Here is a 16391-nt window from a genome sequence, read left to right as displayed (position 1 = left end):
CCTGACCTTAAAAACCTCTGAGGAAGGGGATTCCCACACACCCCCCCCAGGTAACCCATTCCAGTGCTCCAACCTAAACCTCCCCCACTGCAACTTGAGACCATTACTCCTTGTTCTGTCATCTGCTACCACTGAGAACAGTCTAGATCCATCCTCTTTGGAACCCCCTTTCAGGTAGTTGAAAGCAGCTATCAAATCCCCCCTCATTCTTCTCTTCTGCAGGCTAAACAATCCCAGTTCCCTCAGCCTCTGCTCATAAGTCATGTGCTTCAGCCCCCTAATCATTGTTGCCCCCCGCTGGACTCTTTCCAATTTTTCCACATCCTTCTTGTAGTGTGGGGCCCAAAACTGGACACAGTACTCCAAATGAGACAGAGGGTCCTGTGGCACCTTTAAGACTAACAGAAGTATTGGGAGCATAAGCTTTCGTGGGTAAGAACCTCACTTCTTCAGATGCCACAGGACCCTCTGTTGCTTTTTACAGATTCAGACTAACATGGTTACCCCTCTGATACTCCAAATGAGGCCTCACCAATGTCGAATAGAGGGGAATGATTGCATCCCTCAATCTCCTGGCAATGCCCCTACTTATACAGCCCAAAATGCCATTAGCATTAGCCTTCTTGGCAACAAGGGCACACTGTTGACTCATATCCAGCTTCTCATTCACTGTAACCCCTAGGTCCTTTTCTGCAGACTGCTGCCTAGCCATTCGGTCCCTAGTCTGTAGCAGTGCATGGGATTCTTCCATCCTAAGTGCAGGACTCTGCACTTATCCTTGTTGAACCTCATCAGATTTCTTTCGGTCCAATCCTCTAATTTGGGGATCACTGCAAAACAAATAAATACATGGGGCAGCCTATGTGTGCACATTCACATGTACAACTGGCAGCCAAGCCTGACTCTCCTGCCCCAGGCAAAAAATGTCAAACAACAACGACAAAAAGCGCCTATCCCTACCAGCTCACAGTCACTGAATGTTTTGCTGCCCTTAACTAATTAGCATTTGAAGACGCAAAGTGCTAGGTGAGTGCTCTCCTGCAGGAGCAAAAGAGGAAAGCCCCCCATGGAGCAGATCCCAGGGAACGCTGAGCGGGTGCTTAGGTAGCACCTCGCCCTGGGATGCAGTGAAGGGCCAGTACGGTGTCTAAGCAGCGGGGCCGTCTAGCGATGTGCTAGGGAGAAGTTGAGTCAGCTATAGTCAGATCTCCGCTACCCCGGGGAGAAGCCCAGCCCAGCGCCGAGACACACCGATGTTCTTATCCCGGATTAGTAACCAAGAGCCTCCAAATGCGGCTGCCGGCTGGCTCTGCCTCCCGAGCTCTCGCGCTGTGCCCACTTTCCGATGCCACCTGCTTCCACCTCCCAGACCGCGTCTCCCCCTTGGCCCGCCCCTTGCCCCACGCGGCCGCCGACACTCACCCAGGTTCACAAAGCTCATGACCATGTCCGCGTCGTTGAGGAAGGCGCTGTCCTGCGAGCTGGCCGAGGGGGAGCCGCCACTGGGTCCCGGCTGGGGGATGAGGGTCTTGCGCTGCAGGGTGTGAGCGGTGGGGGGCTGCAGGCGGCGGCGCTCTGCCCCCGGCCCCTGCTCCTGCTCCTCCTCGCTGGACAGGGCATTGTACAGATCCAGCATGAAGAGAGGAGCCGAGTTGAGCCTGCCCGGCGGGGGCAGCTGCTGCTGCTGCTGGGGAGGAGGCGGCTGCGGCTGCAGCCCGTGCAGCGGCCGGGGCCGGTGCGGCAGCCCCAGCACGGACAGGATCTCCTTCTGCATCTCCCGCTTCTCGTGCGACTTGAGGCGCCGGTAGAGGAATCCCGGCGAGGAGGCGGCTGGAGGCTGTGGCTGCTCCCTGCTGCTGTCCGCCAGCAGCGCCCCCCCGGCGGGCAGCAGGGGCAGCACGGGCGGCGGCGGGGAGCAGCAGCAGCTGCACAGCAGCCCTCCCCACCAAAGCCAGCCGAGCCTCAGAGGCATCGCTCCCAGCCGGGTGCTGCTGCTGCTGCTGCTGGCTCGCCTCTGAGGCAGACGAGGGATGCCCGGCTCCTTCTGTCCCCGGGCTCTGCTGCTCCCCCCCTCGGGAGTTAATTCATGTGGGGGGGGGGGAGGCGAAGGGGTTAAACCTTCCCTCTCTCTCGCATGGTCACTCTCTGCCCCCTCCCCCGGCTGCGCAGGCAGACCCCGAGGAAGGGCTGCGGTGGCAATGGGGGGGGGGGGGAGAGAACAGAGCTGCTCAGGTGCAACCGGTGTGCGCCCGGGGTAGGGGTGGGCGGCTTCCCGCCCCCACAGGCAGCAAACGCGCCCCGCTGCTGCCCCGCTCACACAGCCTGCGGGGACTCACAGCCGGGAGCCGCTCGCTGCGCGCAGAGCAGCCCCCGCTGCCCAGCCCCGTGGGACAAGCGCCGCTCGCAGCCCGCCCCGCGCTACCGAAGCCCCCGGCGCGAGCCAGCTGCGGAGTTGGCAGGGGCAGGAGCCCGCTGGCCTGTACGGGGTTGGGGGGGTCAAGAAAAGGGGGGGGGATAAAATAAAAGCAAACTTTCTCTAGGAGGCAAGTCCCTGCAGGGGAGCTGGAGGCTCCTGCTGCTGCTGCTACAGTCCCCCGGGGTCGGCTGAAGGGGTGATGGTGGGGGCCAAAAAAAAAATCACATGCGCGGGCGCTGCTCTTCCTCCCGGGACAGACAGCCTTGACTCACTGAGGAGAGCAGCGCTCCGGCAGGTACCACACTCCAGCTCCCCGAAGCGCCCGCCCACCCCCTTGACAGACAGCGAAAGCCGCTATTCAAGAGGCTCCTCCCGCGTCCATCGTGCGAGTCTCCCCACCCCGAGCCGGCTGCAAGCGGGGGTGTTGCCGTCTGCAACGACTGGCTCTGGGCTTCCCCTGCTGCAGACTGGAAATAAGCCGTGGAAGGGAGGGGGTGTCTCGCAGGAGGAGGATGTGCGGGACACAAGGGGCAAGGGGTGGAAGGCAAGGCCCTGGCTTTGCTGCTGCCCTGGCAGTAGTTTAATGTTAGGCTGGATGGAATACGTGGTTTAGGGTGGGGGGGGGTTGTTTTTAAATTGTTGCTTCTTCTTCAGTTTCTGAAACTTTGGCTTTTGGCAGAAAAATGGTAGAACCAGATTAAAATACCATGTAGCCTCTAACTGGTATAAGAGAGTGATGCTAACCGGGTTGTATTCACAAATACAAAAGCATTCATTTGGTTTCCTTTGGTATCCTCACTGAACTGAAAAATGACAAGGGCAGCATCGTTTTGGCTTAGCTGGGATGTAAAAGGGCCCCAAAATGATGCTATCACAACTGGTTCAGGCCTCCTGGTTGTCATCCCACTCCTTCCCACCCAGTCCCTTCCCCACCAGGGGCTGATGTCTGACAACTATGTTGTGTTTTATTTGGGCCTGCAATTAGTCTCTTGTGCTCACAGAGAGCCCTGCTGAAGTCATTATTTTATTCTTAAATGATACCAAACAAAATGGAATCAATTTTATTAATTAGCAGTATTGCATTGGTACCCAGGAGTCCCTCTCATGGACCAGGATCCCATTGTGCTAGATGCTATACAAACACAAGAAAGACAGGCCCACCCCCAAAAAGCTTACATATTTAGAATTTTTAAAAACTAGTCAGTTAATGGGGCTCTGCAAGGGTCCTCCCCTGCAGATCCGGCTGCGGGATTAAAGCATTGTAAACTCCTCAAGGATTGTGTCTTCCTATATGTTGTAAAACATATGGTACTATAATAAAACCTCTGGCTGTATACATCTATACTGCACTGTGATTACCCTTGTACTGTGGATTTGCTAGTAGGTGTGAGGTTGGTTTTTTTAGTTTTTAAATTTGTTTTTTGCAGGGTCAAGGTACAGTATTAATCTCTGTCTGAATCTGGAAAACACCCTCTGCAGGATTCAGAATGTTGACTGGCAGGCATATCATGAAAGAGAGAAACTTTTCACCAATCAGACCTAAGCAGCTTATACACTTGCATAGATAGTCATGAGTTTTCCCTCATTAATTTTAATGGAATCCTTCAAACTAAAACAATGCATCTGTTATTTTATAATTACAGTAATTCAGAGGAATAACTTCTGAATAAATTAATAGGAAGGAAGCTCGTGCACAGTTGCACTTACACATTTTTAAAATAAACCATGTTGTTGTTGTGCTCTGTTGAAAGAGCTCTTTCATATAATAGCTAAGTTAGCTCTACTTGCAAGGCTTATAAAAGAAAAAAATAAATGGTGTATTGAAATTATCACCTGCCTTTTTTGTTCATCCTTTCTCCAATTTATACAACCTATTTAAATTGTCTAGAATGTAAGTATGTTACTTTCAGTATAATCAAATTTACTTTCAGATCATTTTGGTTCTTAAAGAATGTCATATCTAAGGTAATTTTAACAGGGTACAATATAGTACAATATTCTTACAAAGAGACTTACAAAGTGGCACATACAGCATCATTCAGGTGGTGGTCAAACCAAATAATCCATAATGGTCTCTTCTGGCCTTAATCTATGAACAAGTAGTAATATGTACACAAACTGCTTGAAAACCTTATACAATCTTATTAAAAATTATTTCAAACCTTAGAGCAATGGATGAAGAATACTTCTAACTCCAGCCCCTATTTATTACTGAAAACAAAATTAATAACCCCTGTCAAACAGACCAGTGGGAGACATTCTATATAATGGTCTCTATCCTTATGGGTTGTAGCATGCTCTCAGTTACACTGGTAAATTTAGGCTCATTCCACTAGTAAATCCAGGCTACCTCCACTGAAGTCAGTGGATTTACTCTGTATTTATACTGGTGTAACTGAGTAGAATTTGGTCCTAGAAGTCAAATGCTGATCCATTTGAAGTCACTGGAAATATTTGTTGACAGTTTGAGGATCAGAATTTGGTACTATATTCACATTCAGTCTCCCAGAGCATTAGCTGGGACTATTAAAGACAGAAGACTTATTTTCAGAAGTTTAGAAGACAATGAAAATGTATTCCGAGGAAAGCACGCTTTAACACTGGTATTTTAACTATGACAATGAAGGAGAATCCATTATTAACATTAGTTCTGTTCTCCAAAAAAGACCATGCCCCCTCAGGAAGTCCATGCACAGATCTCATCTTTCCCCCACAAAAGGCTTAGTTACCTTTGCAGCCACCTATTGTGGGTCAGAATCCCTTTGGAGAGAGAGTTGGCATGTGCTGGCTTGAGGCATGGCCCAGGATGCATCTTGTCCTCCCTCTGCCTTCATGGAGATTATTAGCTGTTCTGTGGACTCCCCTACATAGTGTGAAGATTTGAGCTAGAGGAGTTCCAGTGCAGCTGGGGAGTGCTAGGGACCAAAACTAGTGGCTTCTGACATATCTCCTAGGATCCACAGAAATCCCTGGTGATTATCCAGGGCCAACCCTGTTGCTTGTTCCATGGGGATGCAAACCACACTCCCTCCTCTCCCCAGTGAAAAAACAGGAAGGCTGGGTAGGGGGTTCTCAGAAATATCTTCCTCTTTAGCCCCCTCCCCTGTGTTTTAGTGTGTGAGGATGAGGAGGAGGGTAGGGATGATCCAACCCCAGTATCTTGCACATTTCCTTTTTTTGCATTGCTAGCACATGCAGCTGGTGTCCTTAAAGAGCATGCAATCTGAAGTAATATTGTCACCACTGTACACCATTATGCATCTGTTTTTAAACCGTATCTTTGTATACACTAATCTTTCTAATTTGTCTGTGTAATTTTAGTTTAGAACAATGATGCTGGTTTTTACTATGTAGCTAAAAATCCCAAACAAACAGCTCTGAGGGATGGTAGGTGCTGGTAGATTTCTGGTATGGGCAGCTGCCAGAAAACTTGAACCCCAGGGGAAGAAGCATAGAATGTAAGTTATCCATTCTAATTCTGGCTTCCCTCCCAAAGCCATGGAGAGGTTATTCTGTATGCCTTTTATGACAAACTACAGAAGGATATTCCAAAAGCTGATGATGTAGATGTTAGGAGCTGTGATTTGCCTGCATACTTATCCAGTACCTACAAACACCCATGCAAGTAATCATTGGAGAGGTGGGCTCAGAAAGGAGCAGCTACTTTCACGATGTTAATTTATTGGGCCTGATTTTTCACTCTTCAGGTATAACAATGGACCTGACTTTCCACTGTATGTTTGCAGTGCTGTTGACCTGTTGGACATTAGAGAGACAAAGTAGATGAGGTAATATCTTTTATTGGACCAACTTCTGTTGGTGAGAGAGACAAGTTTTCAAGCTTTCACAGAGCTCTTCTTCAGGCCTAGGAAATGTATTCAGAATGTCACAGCTAAATAGAAGGTTGAACAGATTGATTAGCATAAGTAGATAACACATATTTCAAGGGACCATTCAAAGTGAAGTGTCCAGTCCCTGGGGTGGTGGGGGGGGATGGGGGACGGAACACAGGTTAGCGGGCTATACATAGTTGTAATAAGCCATAAATCCACTGTGTCTGTTCAATCCATGATTTTTAGTGTCTAGCAGTTATGAATTTAAGTTCCCAGGCTCATCTTTTGAAGGTATGGTGCAGGTTTTCTTTGAGGATGAGGACTGACAGGTCAGATATGGAGTGAAGGTTTTGTGAAAGTAATGTTCAGCAACAGGTGATGTGGTGCTTTTGTCTTTGATCATCTTCCACTGTGATGCATCCGAAGAAGTGGGTTGTAGCCCACGAAAGCTTATGCTCTAATAAATTTGTTAGTCTCTAAGGTGCCACAAGTACTCCTGTTCTTTTTGAGGATACAGACTAACACAGCTGCTACCCTGAAACCTTCCACTGTGAGTTCATTCAAGAGCATGGTGATCGTCTGGTTTCATTTCACCCACATCATTGTTACTGGGGCATTTAGTACACTGGATGAGGTACACCACATGTTGTGATGGGCAGGTGCAGGACCAGGGATCTTGAAAGGTGTGTTTTGGGGGGTGTTAAACATTGAAGCAATGCAGATCTGTCTGCAGGTTTTGCATCTGTTGTTCTGACAGAGCCTGGTGCAGCTTTGAGTTGGTGTGTCCTGGTCTATAGGGAGCTTGCTTCTGATGATCTTGGAGTGCCTGGGGGTTGTTTGAAGACCAGAAGAGGGGGTTCAGGAATGGGGTCCCCATTGAGTATGGGTTGTAGTTGTTTGATACCCCATATAGGTTCCAGTGTGGGGTGGCAGGTGACAACTAGGGGTGTGCGGTCGGAAGGGGTTTTATTTCTGTATTGAAGCAGGTTCTCTCAGGGTATTTGGGTGGCCTGTTTCATGATGCAATCTACTTCTCTAGCAGAGTGTCCTTGGTTGGTGAAGGCAGTTTTAAGTGTGTTCAGGTGTACATATATGTTAAGGTGCTGGACTTTCTCCTCTGAGCATATTCTGTGGTATCTGAGTGCCTGGCTGTAGATAACAGATTTCTTGGTGTGTTTGGGGTGGTTACTGGATCTGTGAAGGTATGTGTGGTGACCTATGGGCTTCTTGTATATAGTTGTCTGTAGGGTTCCATTGATGAAGCTGATTGTGATGTCCTGAAAGTTGTTCTAGAGTTTAATGGACGGGTGGCAGCGGTTGAGTTGTGATGGAAATCTGAGGGAGTTTAGGTAGTCCTGTATTGGGGAGCCATCCTAGCACCCATGGCTGTTCCCATGGTTTGGTCAAAGTGTTTGTTGTTGAATTAAAAATAGTTTGGGGCAAAAATTAAATGAATGAGCTTGGCGATGTGTTTGGGGTGGATATCTGAGTGTTGTCCATTAGCTTGTAAATATTTGAGGCAGGCAACAATGCAGTCGTGGTGAGGGATGTTGGTGTCTAGGGAGGTGACGTCCATGGTGGCAAGGATGGTGTTCTGAGGGAAATTGTGAATGTTGCGGAGTTTCTGGAGGAAGTTGGTAGTGTCCTAGAGGAAGCTGGACCTTTGGGTGGTGAGTAGTTTGAGGATGATTTCTATGATGCCCGATATTCCTTCAGTGAAAAATGCAGTGGCCAGATATGATGGGTCTGCCCGAGTTCCCTTGTTTGTGTATTTTGGGAAGCATGGGGAAGATCCCTGGGGTGGGTTTGTGGGGGATGAAGTTGTAAAGTTTCTCTTAGAGTTGTTTAGGGAAGAATTTAATGATTCTCCCCTCCACCCCCATGAACGGAGGGTGTTAACAGGCCACTTCACCTTGAATGTTCCCTTGAAATATGTTAATTACATCTACTAAACAATCTGTTCTACCTTCTATTTAGCTGTGACACTGAGTACATTTCCCAGACCTGAAGAAGAGCTCTGTGTAAGCCTGAAAACGTGTCTCTCTCCCCAACAGAAGTTAGTCCAATAAAAGATATTACCTCACCCACCTTTCCACTGTATGTCTGTTTAGGGGCAGTTTACATCACTTTCTCCACAAGAGTCTTATAAATTCTGCTTCATATTTTGGATACTACAGAAGGAAGTGTCACATTTTAAATATATATATTTTCCAGAGTTAACTATGTAGCTTGAGTGCCCTCATCTCTTCTTGAATCAACTTGAGTTGAAAGTGTTCAGCACCTTTTAGGATTGAACCCTGGGATAGTTGTCACGGTAGTGAACACTGCTTTTCTGATGATCCATAACAAGCATACAACATCTACGCTTTTTTATTCTTAAAGTAAAATATTGAGTTTTGAGTATGTGTCACTGTAATATAGCTATAGAAGTGGCAGTGTTTGGGCACCCCAGGACCAATGCAGTGTCGGGATACGGACACATTGAACTTTCCAGCACCGCTCTGCTAAATTACCTCAGTCTTATTATGGTAGACTTTCTATACAAACCAGCATGATGACTTAACCTCTCCATAACAAATAATCTGGACTCTTTGCTACAGTACTGTAGCTCTGGGTATGTCTACACTACCCACCGGATCGGTGGACAGCGATCGATCCAGCGGGGGTCGATTTATCGCGTCTAGTCTAGATGCGATAAATCGACCCCCGAGCGCTCTCCCATCGACTCCTGTACTCCAGCTCGGCGAGCGGCGAAGGCAGAGTTGACGGGGGAGCGGCAGCAGTCGACCTACCGCAATGAAGACACCACAGTAAGTAGATCTAAGTACGTCGACTTCAGCTACGTTATTCACGTAGCTGAAGTTGCATAACTTAGATCAATCCCCCCAGTGTAGACCAGGCCTTAATCGCTAGTCTTTCTTTAGTAGTTCTTACCAATGATGTGGACTACTTCCCTAGGGTTCCTGAAGAGCTGCCACGATCACCTGAATCAGAATGCCTTGTTTTGGATTCTGACCATGTTATCAGCAGTAGACAAGCCAACACATTGCTTTGCTTCGTCAGGAACTCACTGGAAGGGATGAAAGATTTAGGTCTTCTTAAAGAGGTTATACCACAGCTTCAAATTTCAAACAAACATGTTTGAAAAATTGCACATTTCTAAAAAGGATAAAGAATAGAGAGCAATACCTAATTCTCTGGGTGAAGGCAAAAGGAAAGGCATGTATGTAATCTGTTGCAGACTATGACAAACACTGTAAGAGTTAAATAAATACGTTCGTGCTACTGAAAGAATTTTTCACCTGCCAGAAAGCCTCCACAACACACACACCATCCAAAATTCTGTGGTAACATTTGCTTTCACTCAAACTTTCCTTTCACTGTCATATCTTCAAAAATGTTGTAGACTCAGGCTTCAGAATATCTTTCAGGTCATCATATTTTCCTACTCCTGGAGGACATCTGGTGGTGAAATGAAAAGCTCGTGCATAACTGTTTCTGAAAGACATCCATACTGGAAAGTTAGCAGTAAAATGGTTTAATTTTTGTTAACTTCTTTTAAATTATTGCCCATAAGCCAAGATCCAGGCTGTATGAGAACTGAGCAGGTGCAGGTTTTCTTTGTCGCTAATATACTGTAAATAGTTCCATGAACAGATCTGCTACCAGAGGAATTGTGTTTCAAGATATGGAGTTTTGAAAATAAGAATTAACTATAGTAGTTAATTTCTTCTGGCAGCTCTAGTGTTTAGGTTGTAAGTAAATAAAGCTGTGCCTAAAAATAAGTAGTTGGTTTTTGGTTGTCTTCATTTGGCAAATCAATCGGCTTTGTTTACATAAATTATGTTACTGTCATGCATTTTTAGTAGTGCTATACACTGGTTATGGGAAGCAATTCCTTTTTCTTTTAATAAAGACTAATGGCTAAAATACTCAAATAAAAAAAATGTAAAAGAATTAGCTTTACTTCAGGACTGCAGAACAAAAGTACAATAAAAATTGAAATTTTTCATTATGACAATGATTTTTAGATATAAAATATATTAACACAGGGTATGTACATAACCCTTGCTAACACAATTATGTATACAACTTCCCATACATCAAGATTATGTACCCTAGAGTAAATTATAAATTTTGAATTTATATAATAATTTTTTCAGGACTTCCATTATTTTTGTAAATTCAGTAGACTTCTACTGTTTTAATTATTAGTAAACCTTTTCTACACGCAGAAAATATTTGACTTTTATAACTTTCCTCCACGTCCCACCCCTAAGCTGAACTTTTTAGCACCAGGGACAGACTCTTTGGAAATCACTTGCACACCGGTGTCAAACTCAAATTGCAGGGCTTCTGTGAATGAGGCGGCATCAAAGACACTGTAATAAGCAGAACTTCGGTCTCCTCGCATGCATTGTTGAGGAAAGGCAGAGATTTGTTTAGCAAGCTCAATGGCACACTGAAGGGCTACAAATAGAAACATAAAAGAATATTTTAATAGTACTTAAAAAAATCGTACACAACTTGCAGATATAAGAAATAACAGGTATGTGATATGGGCTGTTTATAACATGATGCATTTGAAAACAGGATATTAAAAAGGCAAAACATGCACAGTAAATTTAATATTGGCTTGCAAGGTCTACTTATGAACTGGGGAAGAGTAGTTTAGTGTAAACTTAGTTCAAAGATGGAAGCAGACTAAAACCAATATTTGCTATGTATGCCCAACTTTTTTCCTCTCATTTGATGAATGCAGTTTCTTTAATGCAAGTAGTCTAGCAGAGGCATTTAAAAAATAGTAACATCTTATTTTACACACACACACACACACACACACACACACACACACACACTACTTTCTTTACCTAGAAATATTTTCTAAAAATATGTAATGCAGATTTATCAGATCCAAATCTTTGTGAGAGAAATGGTTGTATAAATACCTAATTCAGTAACAACATTACTATACCACTATCGCTATAAAAAACAAACATCTGAAAGTGAAGAAATTCATAGTAAAGGTTCCTCGAACAATCACAACTCTGTTCCAATTTTCATGTCCACCATCTCCATAACAGAAATATACTTATATCCTATTGATTACTGTTTAAATTTATGAGTCAGCAATTCAAATATTTTTAAAGCCACAGCTTTATCCTGGAATCTAGCCAATTTAAGAAGAGTTAAAAGTAGTTTGATACTACATTTGCCCCGACCCCTTCGGCCAATACTTGTTGGTTTACAATAACATTTTCCTATTTCAAAAATGTTTTTCTCTCCCTTGTTTGTATATGCAAGATGCAGGCAAATAGGGGAAATTAAGTAATTGACTATATATGGGAAAACCCCTGAAACCCACTACACAGTGCTGTGAAATGTCCTTAGTAAACAAATTTGAAAAGTGATTTAGCCTCTCTCAGTTCAAGTAATCTAGAGGTCTTACTTGGAAGTCTGAAACATTTAAGACAACATGACATTTTTAAGGCAATGGTGTCTCTTTAACATGTCTATATCTGTCTGGTAGAGGCTGTGACATACATGGGCTGCATGAATATTGAAGGTACAGTTGGGTTTCCAGTTCATATAGCAAACTTTGATAGGTCTCCTACTCATAATGGATTAGCAGAGAGGAGACTATGCTGTTTCTGGACTATGAATAAGATGTAAGATGCTGAGGGAGAGAAATTCAATTCAGTGAATTTCTCCCAAGCTCTCTGCTGCTTAAGTGGGTGAAACTTCAGTGAATTTTCACCCAATCTCAACAGCAGGCCCGCTGAGCAGAAGAAACTAAATGACAGTGTTTATAGCTCATAATAGGAAGGTGAACTAGAAGATTGCCTGTGGACCATATTTGGTAGGTAGTTTGTAGCCCCTATTGAGCATATATAGGGAGATATGGTAGATGGATATAAAAGGCTTCTAGGCTATAGGTTGAGACTGGGAAGAGATATGGGGCAGAGGCTTAAATTACTAATTTTTCTCACTTTAAAATGTTAGCTATAACTTGTGTTCTGAGTACTTGATTTCATGAATATTTATTTACAGCCTTAACTCCAGTTTTTGTTTGTGAATTAACTTCATTTTTAATAGAAGCCAGAAGGCAACAGAAAGCTCTTCTGTAAGGTCAGTAGAGCTTTAAACCCTATCAAATGCAACAATGGATAGTGTAACAGAAAAGCTCTGTTTCAAATGTTCCATCCATAAGAGCTATCATTTCTGCCAGACATTGCACTCTTGGAGCTTATAAAACTATCTGAAACTAGTAAAGAAACACAAAAGCTGGGGGCGGGGGGGACGACTTTGCATGCTTTTAAATATTGTTACAAACCCAGAACATGCTGCAGTTTACCCAGCAAGAGTTGACTTCAGCAGGTTTAGGGGAATGTTTCATGGCACACAGTCCCTCCAGATGGGATCTATTAAAAGGAGTGGTGTCCTAACTCCCACTTTTAGTGTTGATATCTTCTGGATAAGAAGGTGAGTCAGGATAGTCTACAGCCAATACTTCCCCTCTGCTCCAGTGTCTCCAGGGAGCATAAGCTTGCCTCCTTGGCTATGACAGGGATAGGAATGGGAGGCTCACCTATACCTAATTGAAAGGAATCTGGAAGAAGAGTGAAAGTTTTGTTGGGGGGTAGAGTCCTGCTCCAAGGATCATATTTACCCTTTGTTCAGAGACAGTCATGGGAGCTGCTCCGTGTCTAGGACTCAGAGACCCGGGATCTGAATCCTCAGGGGCCTACTGTAACTTGTGAGAGTAAGGAGAGCTTAAGAGTCCCCCATGATTCTAACGGCAATCTCAGCATTGGGTTGTCTTTTTTGTTTTGTGTTTAATGCAGAGAGGATAAATGATGGTGTGGTGCGGCACAAAGGTTTTAATCAGCATGAGTTTGGGATCACAATGTTTTCTCAAATAGCTTGTGAGCTATACGGGTCACTCCAAACGATTGCTAATAGCTACATCTCTTACAGTTTATTCATAGTCCAGAAACAACATAGTCCCCTCTCTGCCATTCCATTATGAGTAAGAGATTTATCAACATTCTCTTATGAATTACTAATAGCTACATCTCTTCTATCCTACATATACACACACTACAGAAAATCAGCTACAACATATTTTAGAGTTATCTCTCTTTATTTGCTCCCTCTATGACAGCTGGTAGAGATTAGACATCCAGCACACCACGGCTGGAGAGAATGCAAGACTATCTTTATTGCCCTTTTTACAGACCCACACCTCCTTGCTCTACGCCCCTATGTTCATAACTATCACCACCATTTTTACAGGAACTACTAGTGAGGAATTATGGGCCTTGAACCTGGGCCTGTAGGTCACCAGACAGAACTCAGGCCATGGTTGCTACCTGGCAGCTCACCCAAACCCCTGGAGAAGGGGGCTTCTGGAACGTTAGCTCACAATGGGCTGTGCCCACAAAGCTCCTGACTGTGCGAGACACCAAGCCCCACCGATTGGCTGGGTTGCACTATTTAAGCTAGACAGAATCATGGGAAGTTGTCTGAGCAACTAGGTGAATCCCTGGCTGGCTGCTACTATGGACCCTGCCTACTTGTCTGAAACCTGAGTGTTGTGGAAAAATGACCACGCGTTGTGTTTGAATCAGAATCGCCTGATGTCTTTTTATTTTCATGCATGCATGGGGGGTACCAGTAAACTAGCAATCCCCCTGATTACAGAATATCGCACAGCTTATATAGCATAAAACCACAATTACATGATACATACTGTCTTATCAGCATTATTGCCATATTTGGAATACACTCTCCATAAAAGGAATATAGCTTAGCAAGCTTTCCTATTTTTCACAGTCTATCCTACTGCGATTTCCAGACTTCCCCAAAACTGTCAATGCAGCACTATGAATCACAGGTCTTATAATTATAGATAGTTCTGCTTTTATACTTTTCCTCTATTCTGCCTCTAAAAACCTTTCACCTACAATAGACTTTACTAATGTTCAGGTCTGAACCAAAGTTCAGGCCCGAGCCAACTAAAGTTTAGGCCCTAGCAAACTTTTTCCTCCACATGAGCCATGACTCCCAGCCTGTTCCTGGTGCCTGACCTCTTCATCCTAAGCCCCTGTCTGCTCCCAGTTCCTGTTTTCCTCCCTTGCTTCAGGTCTCTACTCCTACATCCACCCCAGACACTGACCCTGGCTTGACTCCTGACTCTGATCCCAGCTCCAAGCCTGGATCCATTTCCAAGCGTCTGACTAACCATTAGGCTAGACACACCCCAGACCCTCCACTACTGTTATTATCCTACAGCCTGTGAAGCCAGATGCCTTAGTTACCAGTCCGATGGCACTAGTCTCAGAAGGGCCCTAAAAACCTCTAAAATGCATCTAAATAGCTTTTCTGTTAACATTTTAGGTATAAGTTTAAGGTCTGATATCTTGCAACCTCCCAAGCCTAGAAGCAAGTGCTAGGTCCCATTGGAAACTGGGATTCTCCCCTTTCCAATGGTGTAAAGTTAGGCAGGGCTTCAAGATATCAAACCTTAAGCCTGTCACTGGAGCAGGATCAAGTACTGCCTATCCTGGATCAATAGCAAGTAATTTTTAAAGGGGAAACTTCTCTATTTGGGAGGAAGGAAGAAAGATTTTTATGGCAGGTTTATTTATTCTTTAAAATGGCACCTGTGAAGCTATTCAGAGATCTGGAATGTCAGGATGTGTCTAAGTGAGATGGATTAGAGGGCAGAGAGCATGAGCTGGTCAAAAGTGCATGATCAAGTATACAACCAGGTGATATGTATTATTGGTTCTGCAATTAATCATATGTATATCACCGCTACATATGTGGAGTTTTAGGCTATTTACAATAAGACAGAATTGTCCCAAGCATACTTTGAGCACACACTGATTTGTAGGACTCTTAATTGACCTCCCATATTGTTTCTGAATACTGTTTCTTTTAATGGATGAAAGTGTGAGACCCAACATTAACAAACTAGGTTGCAATATAATAGAAATATGGCTGTGAGCTATCGGCCTCACCCCACTTTAAAAAAAAAAAAAGTCATAGGCACACACAAAACTAGCTAACAATGTTAGGGTAATGAATGGTTGTGCTACTGAAATAAATTAACTTTCTAAGTATGCGAAGACATTTAACACAGTGTATTTTAAATACTAAGTTTTACTGGGAAAATTCATATGAAACATAAAATGGAAACCTTTTCAATGCTGAAAAGAATAAATAAGCAAAAAATTAAGGAGCGAGAATGGCTGCTAGAACTGCTAACAAATATTGCAAGATGAGACTGGAAAATCTTTTCAATATAGAAGAGGCAAGAGAAAGGGGTGCCAGAGTGTTACTAAGGTGAAAAATCACCCCCCTGAGCAGGGCCGGCTCTGGCTTTTTTGCCGCCCCAGGCAAAAAAGCCGCCGGCCGCCCCCCTCCCACTCTGTGGGGGGGGGAGGGCGGCCGGAGCCCCGGGGGGGAGGGCGGCGACCGGCGGCCAGGGGGAAGGCGCGGGGGGGGAGGGCGGCCGGAGCCCCGGGGGGAGGGCGACGAGAGGGCGGGGAGCCCCAGCCAGGGCTCGCCGCTCTCCCCCCAGCGGCCGGGGGGAGGGCGCCGGGAGGGGAGGGCGGCCAGAGCGCCGGCGGGAGGGCGGCGAGCCCGGCTGTGGCCCCCTCTCCCCGGGGGCCGGAGCGCCGCGCCGCCCCCCTCCAGGTGCCGCCCCAAGCACTAGCTTGGTGGGCTGGTGCCTGGCGCCAGCCCTGCCCCTGAGTGCAGCAAGTTTGAGCGCTTTAAAGCGCTAGTGTGGACAGGCTCCAAGCACCGGGAGCCATGCTCCCAGCGCTTGGAACTATTCCCCTCGTGGAGGTGGATTACCAGGAGCCTGGGAGAGCTCTCTCCCAGTGCTCACACATGACCACACTCACACTTCAAAGCGCTGCCGTGGGAGCACTCCCGCAGCAGCGCTTTGAAGTTTCTAGTGTAGACGTAGCCTTAGAAACACTCTGATGTGCTCTATCACTCCAATGCACCTTCAGCGAGCAACAAAACCATAAACCTATTCAAAGACATTTTATTGTAGTATTGTGATAGCCTGAAGCAGCACTAAGCCATACAGGTTGGTTCCTACATTTTCCCTCTCTACCTCTAGC

The 16391-nt window shown here is 45.4% G+C and overlaps 2 protein-coding genes across 2 annotated transcripts in view; both read right to left on the bottom strand.

Moving 5' to 3' along the window:
* BMP6 (bone morphogenetic protein 6) overlaps positions 1 to 10048 on the bottom strand; it is a 165971-nt gene extending 155923 nt beyond the window's left edge. The window contains exon 1 of the mRNA XM_008165349.4: positions 1423 to 10048. Coding sequence (XP_008163571.2) covers positions 1423 to 1972 — 550 coding nt within the window. The 5' untranslated portion in view covers positions 1973 to 10048. The remainder of the gene's footprint in view (positions 1 to 1422) is intronic.
* Positions 10049 to 10198: 150 nt separating this feature from the next.
* LOC101934005 (enoyl-CoA hydratase EchA19-like) overlaps positions 10199 to 16391 on the bottom strand; it is a 37568-nt gene continuing 31375 nt past the window's right edge. Inside the window, exon 6 of the mRNA XM_005305960.5 lies at positions 10199 to 10719. Within this exon, the coding sequence (XP_005306017.1) occupies positions 10499 to 10719 (221 nt within the window). The 3' untranslated portion in view covers positions 10199 to 10498. The remainder of the gene's footprint in view (positions 10720 to 16391) is intronic.

This window comes from Chrysemys picta, chromosome 2 (genome assembly GCF_011386835.1).
Source record: "Chrysemys picta bellii isolate R12L10 chromosome 2, ASM1138683v2, whole genome shotgun sequence".
NCBI lineage: Eukaryota > Metazoa > Chordata > Testudines > Emydidae > Chrysemys > Chrysemys picta.
Note: the sequence above shows the minus strand (reverse complement) of the source record. Positions and strands in the feature narration are given on the sequence as shown.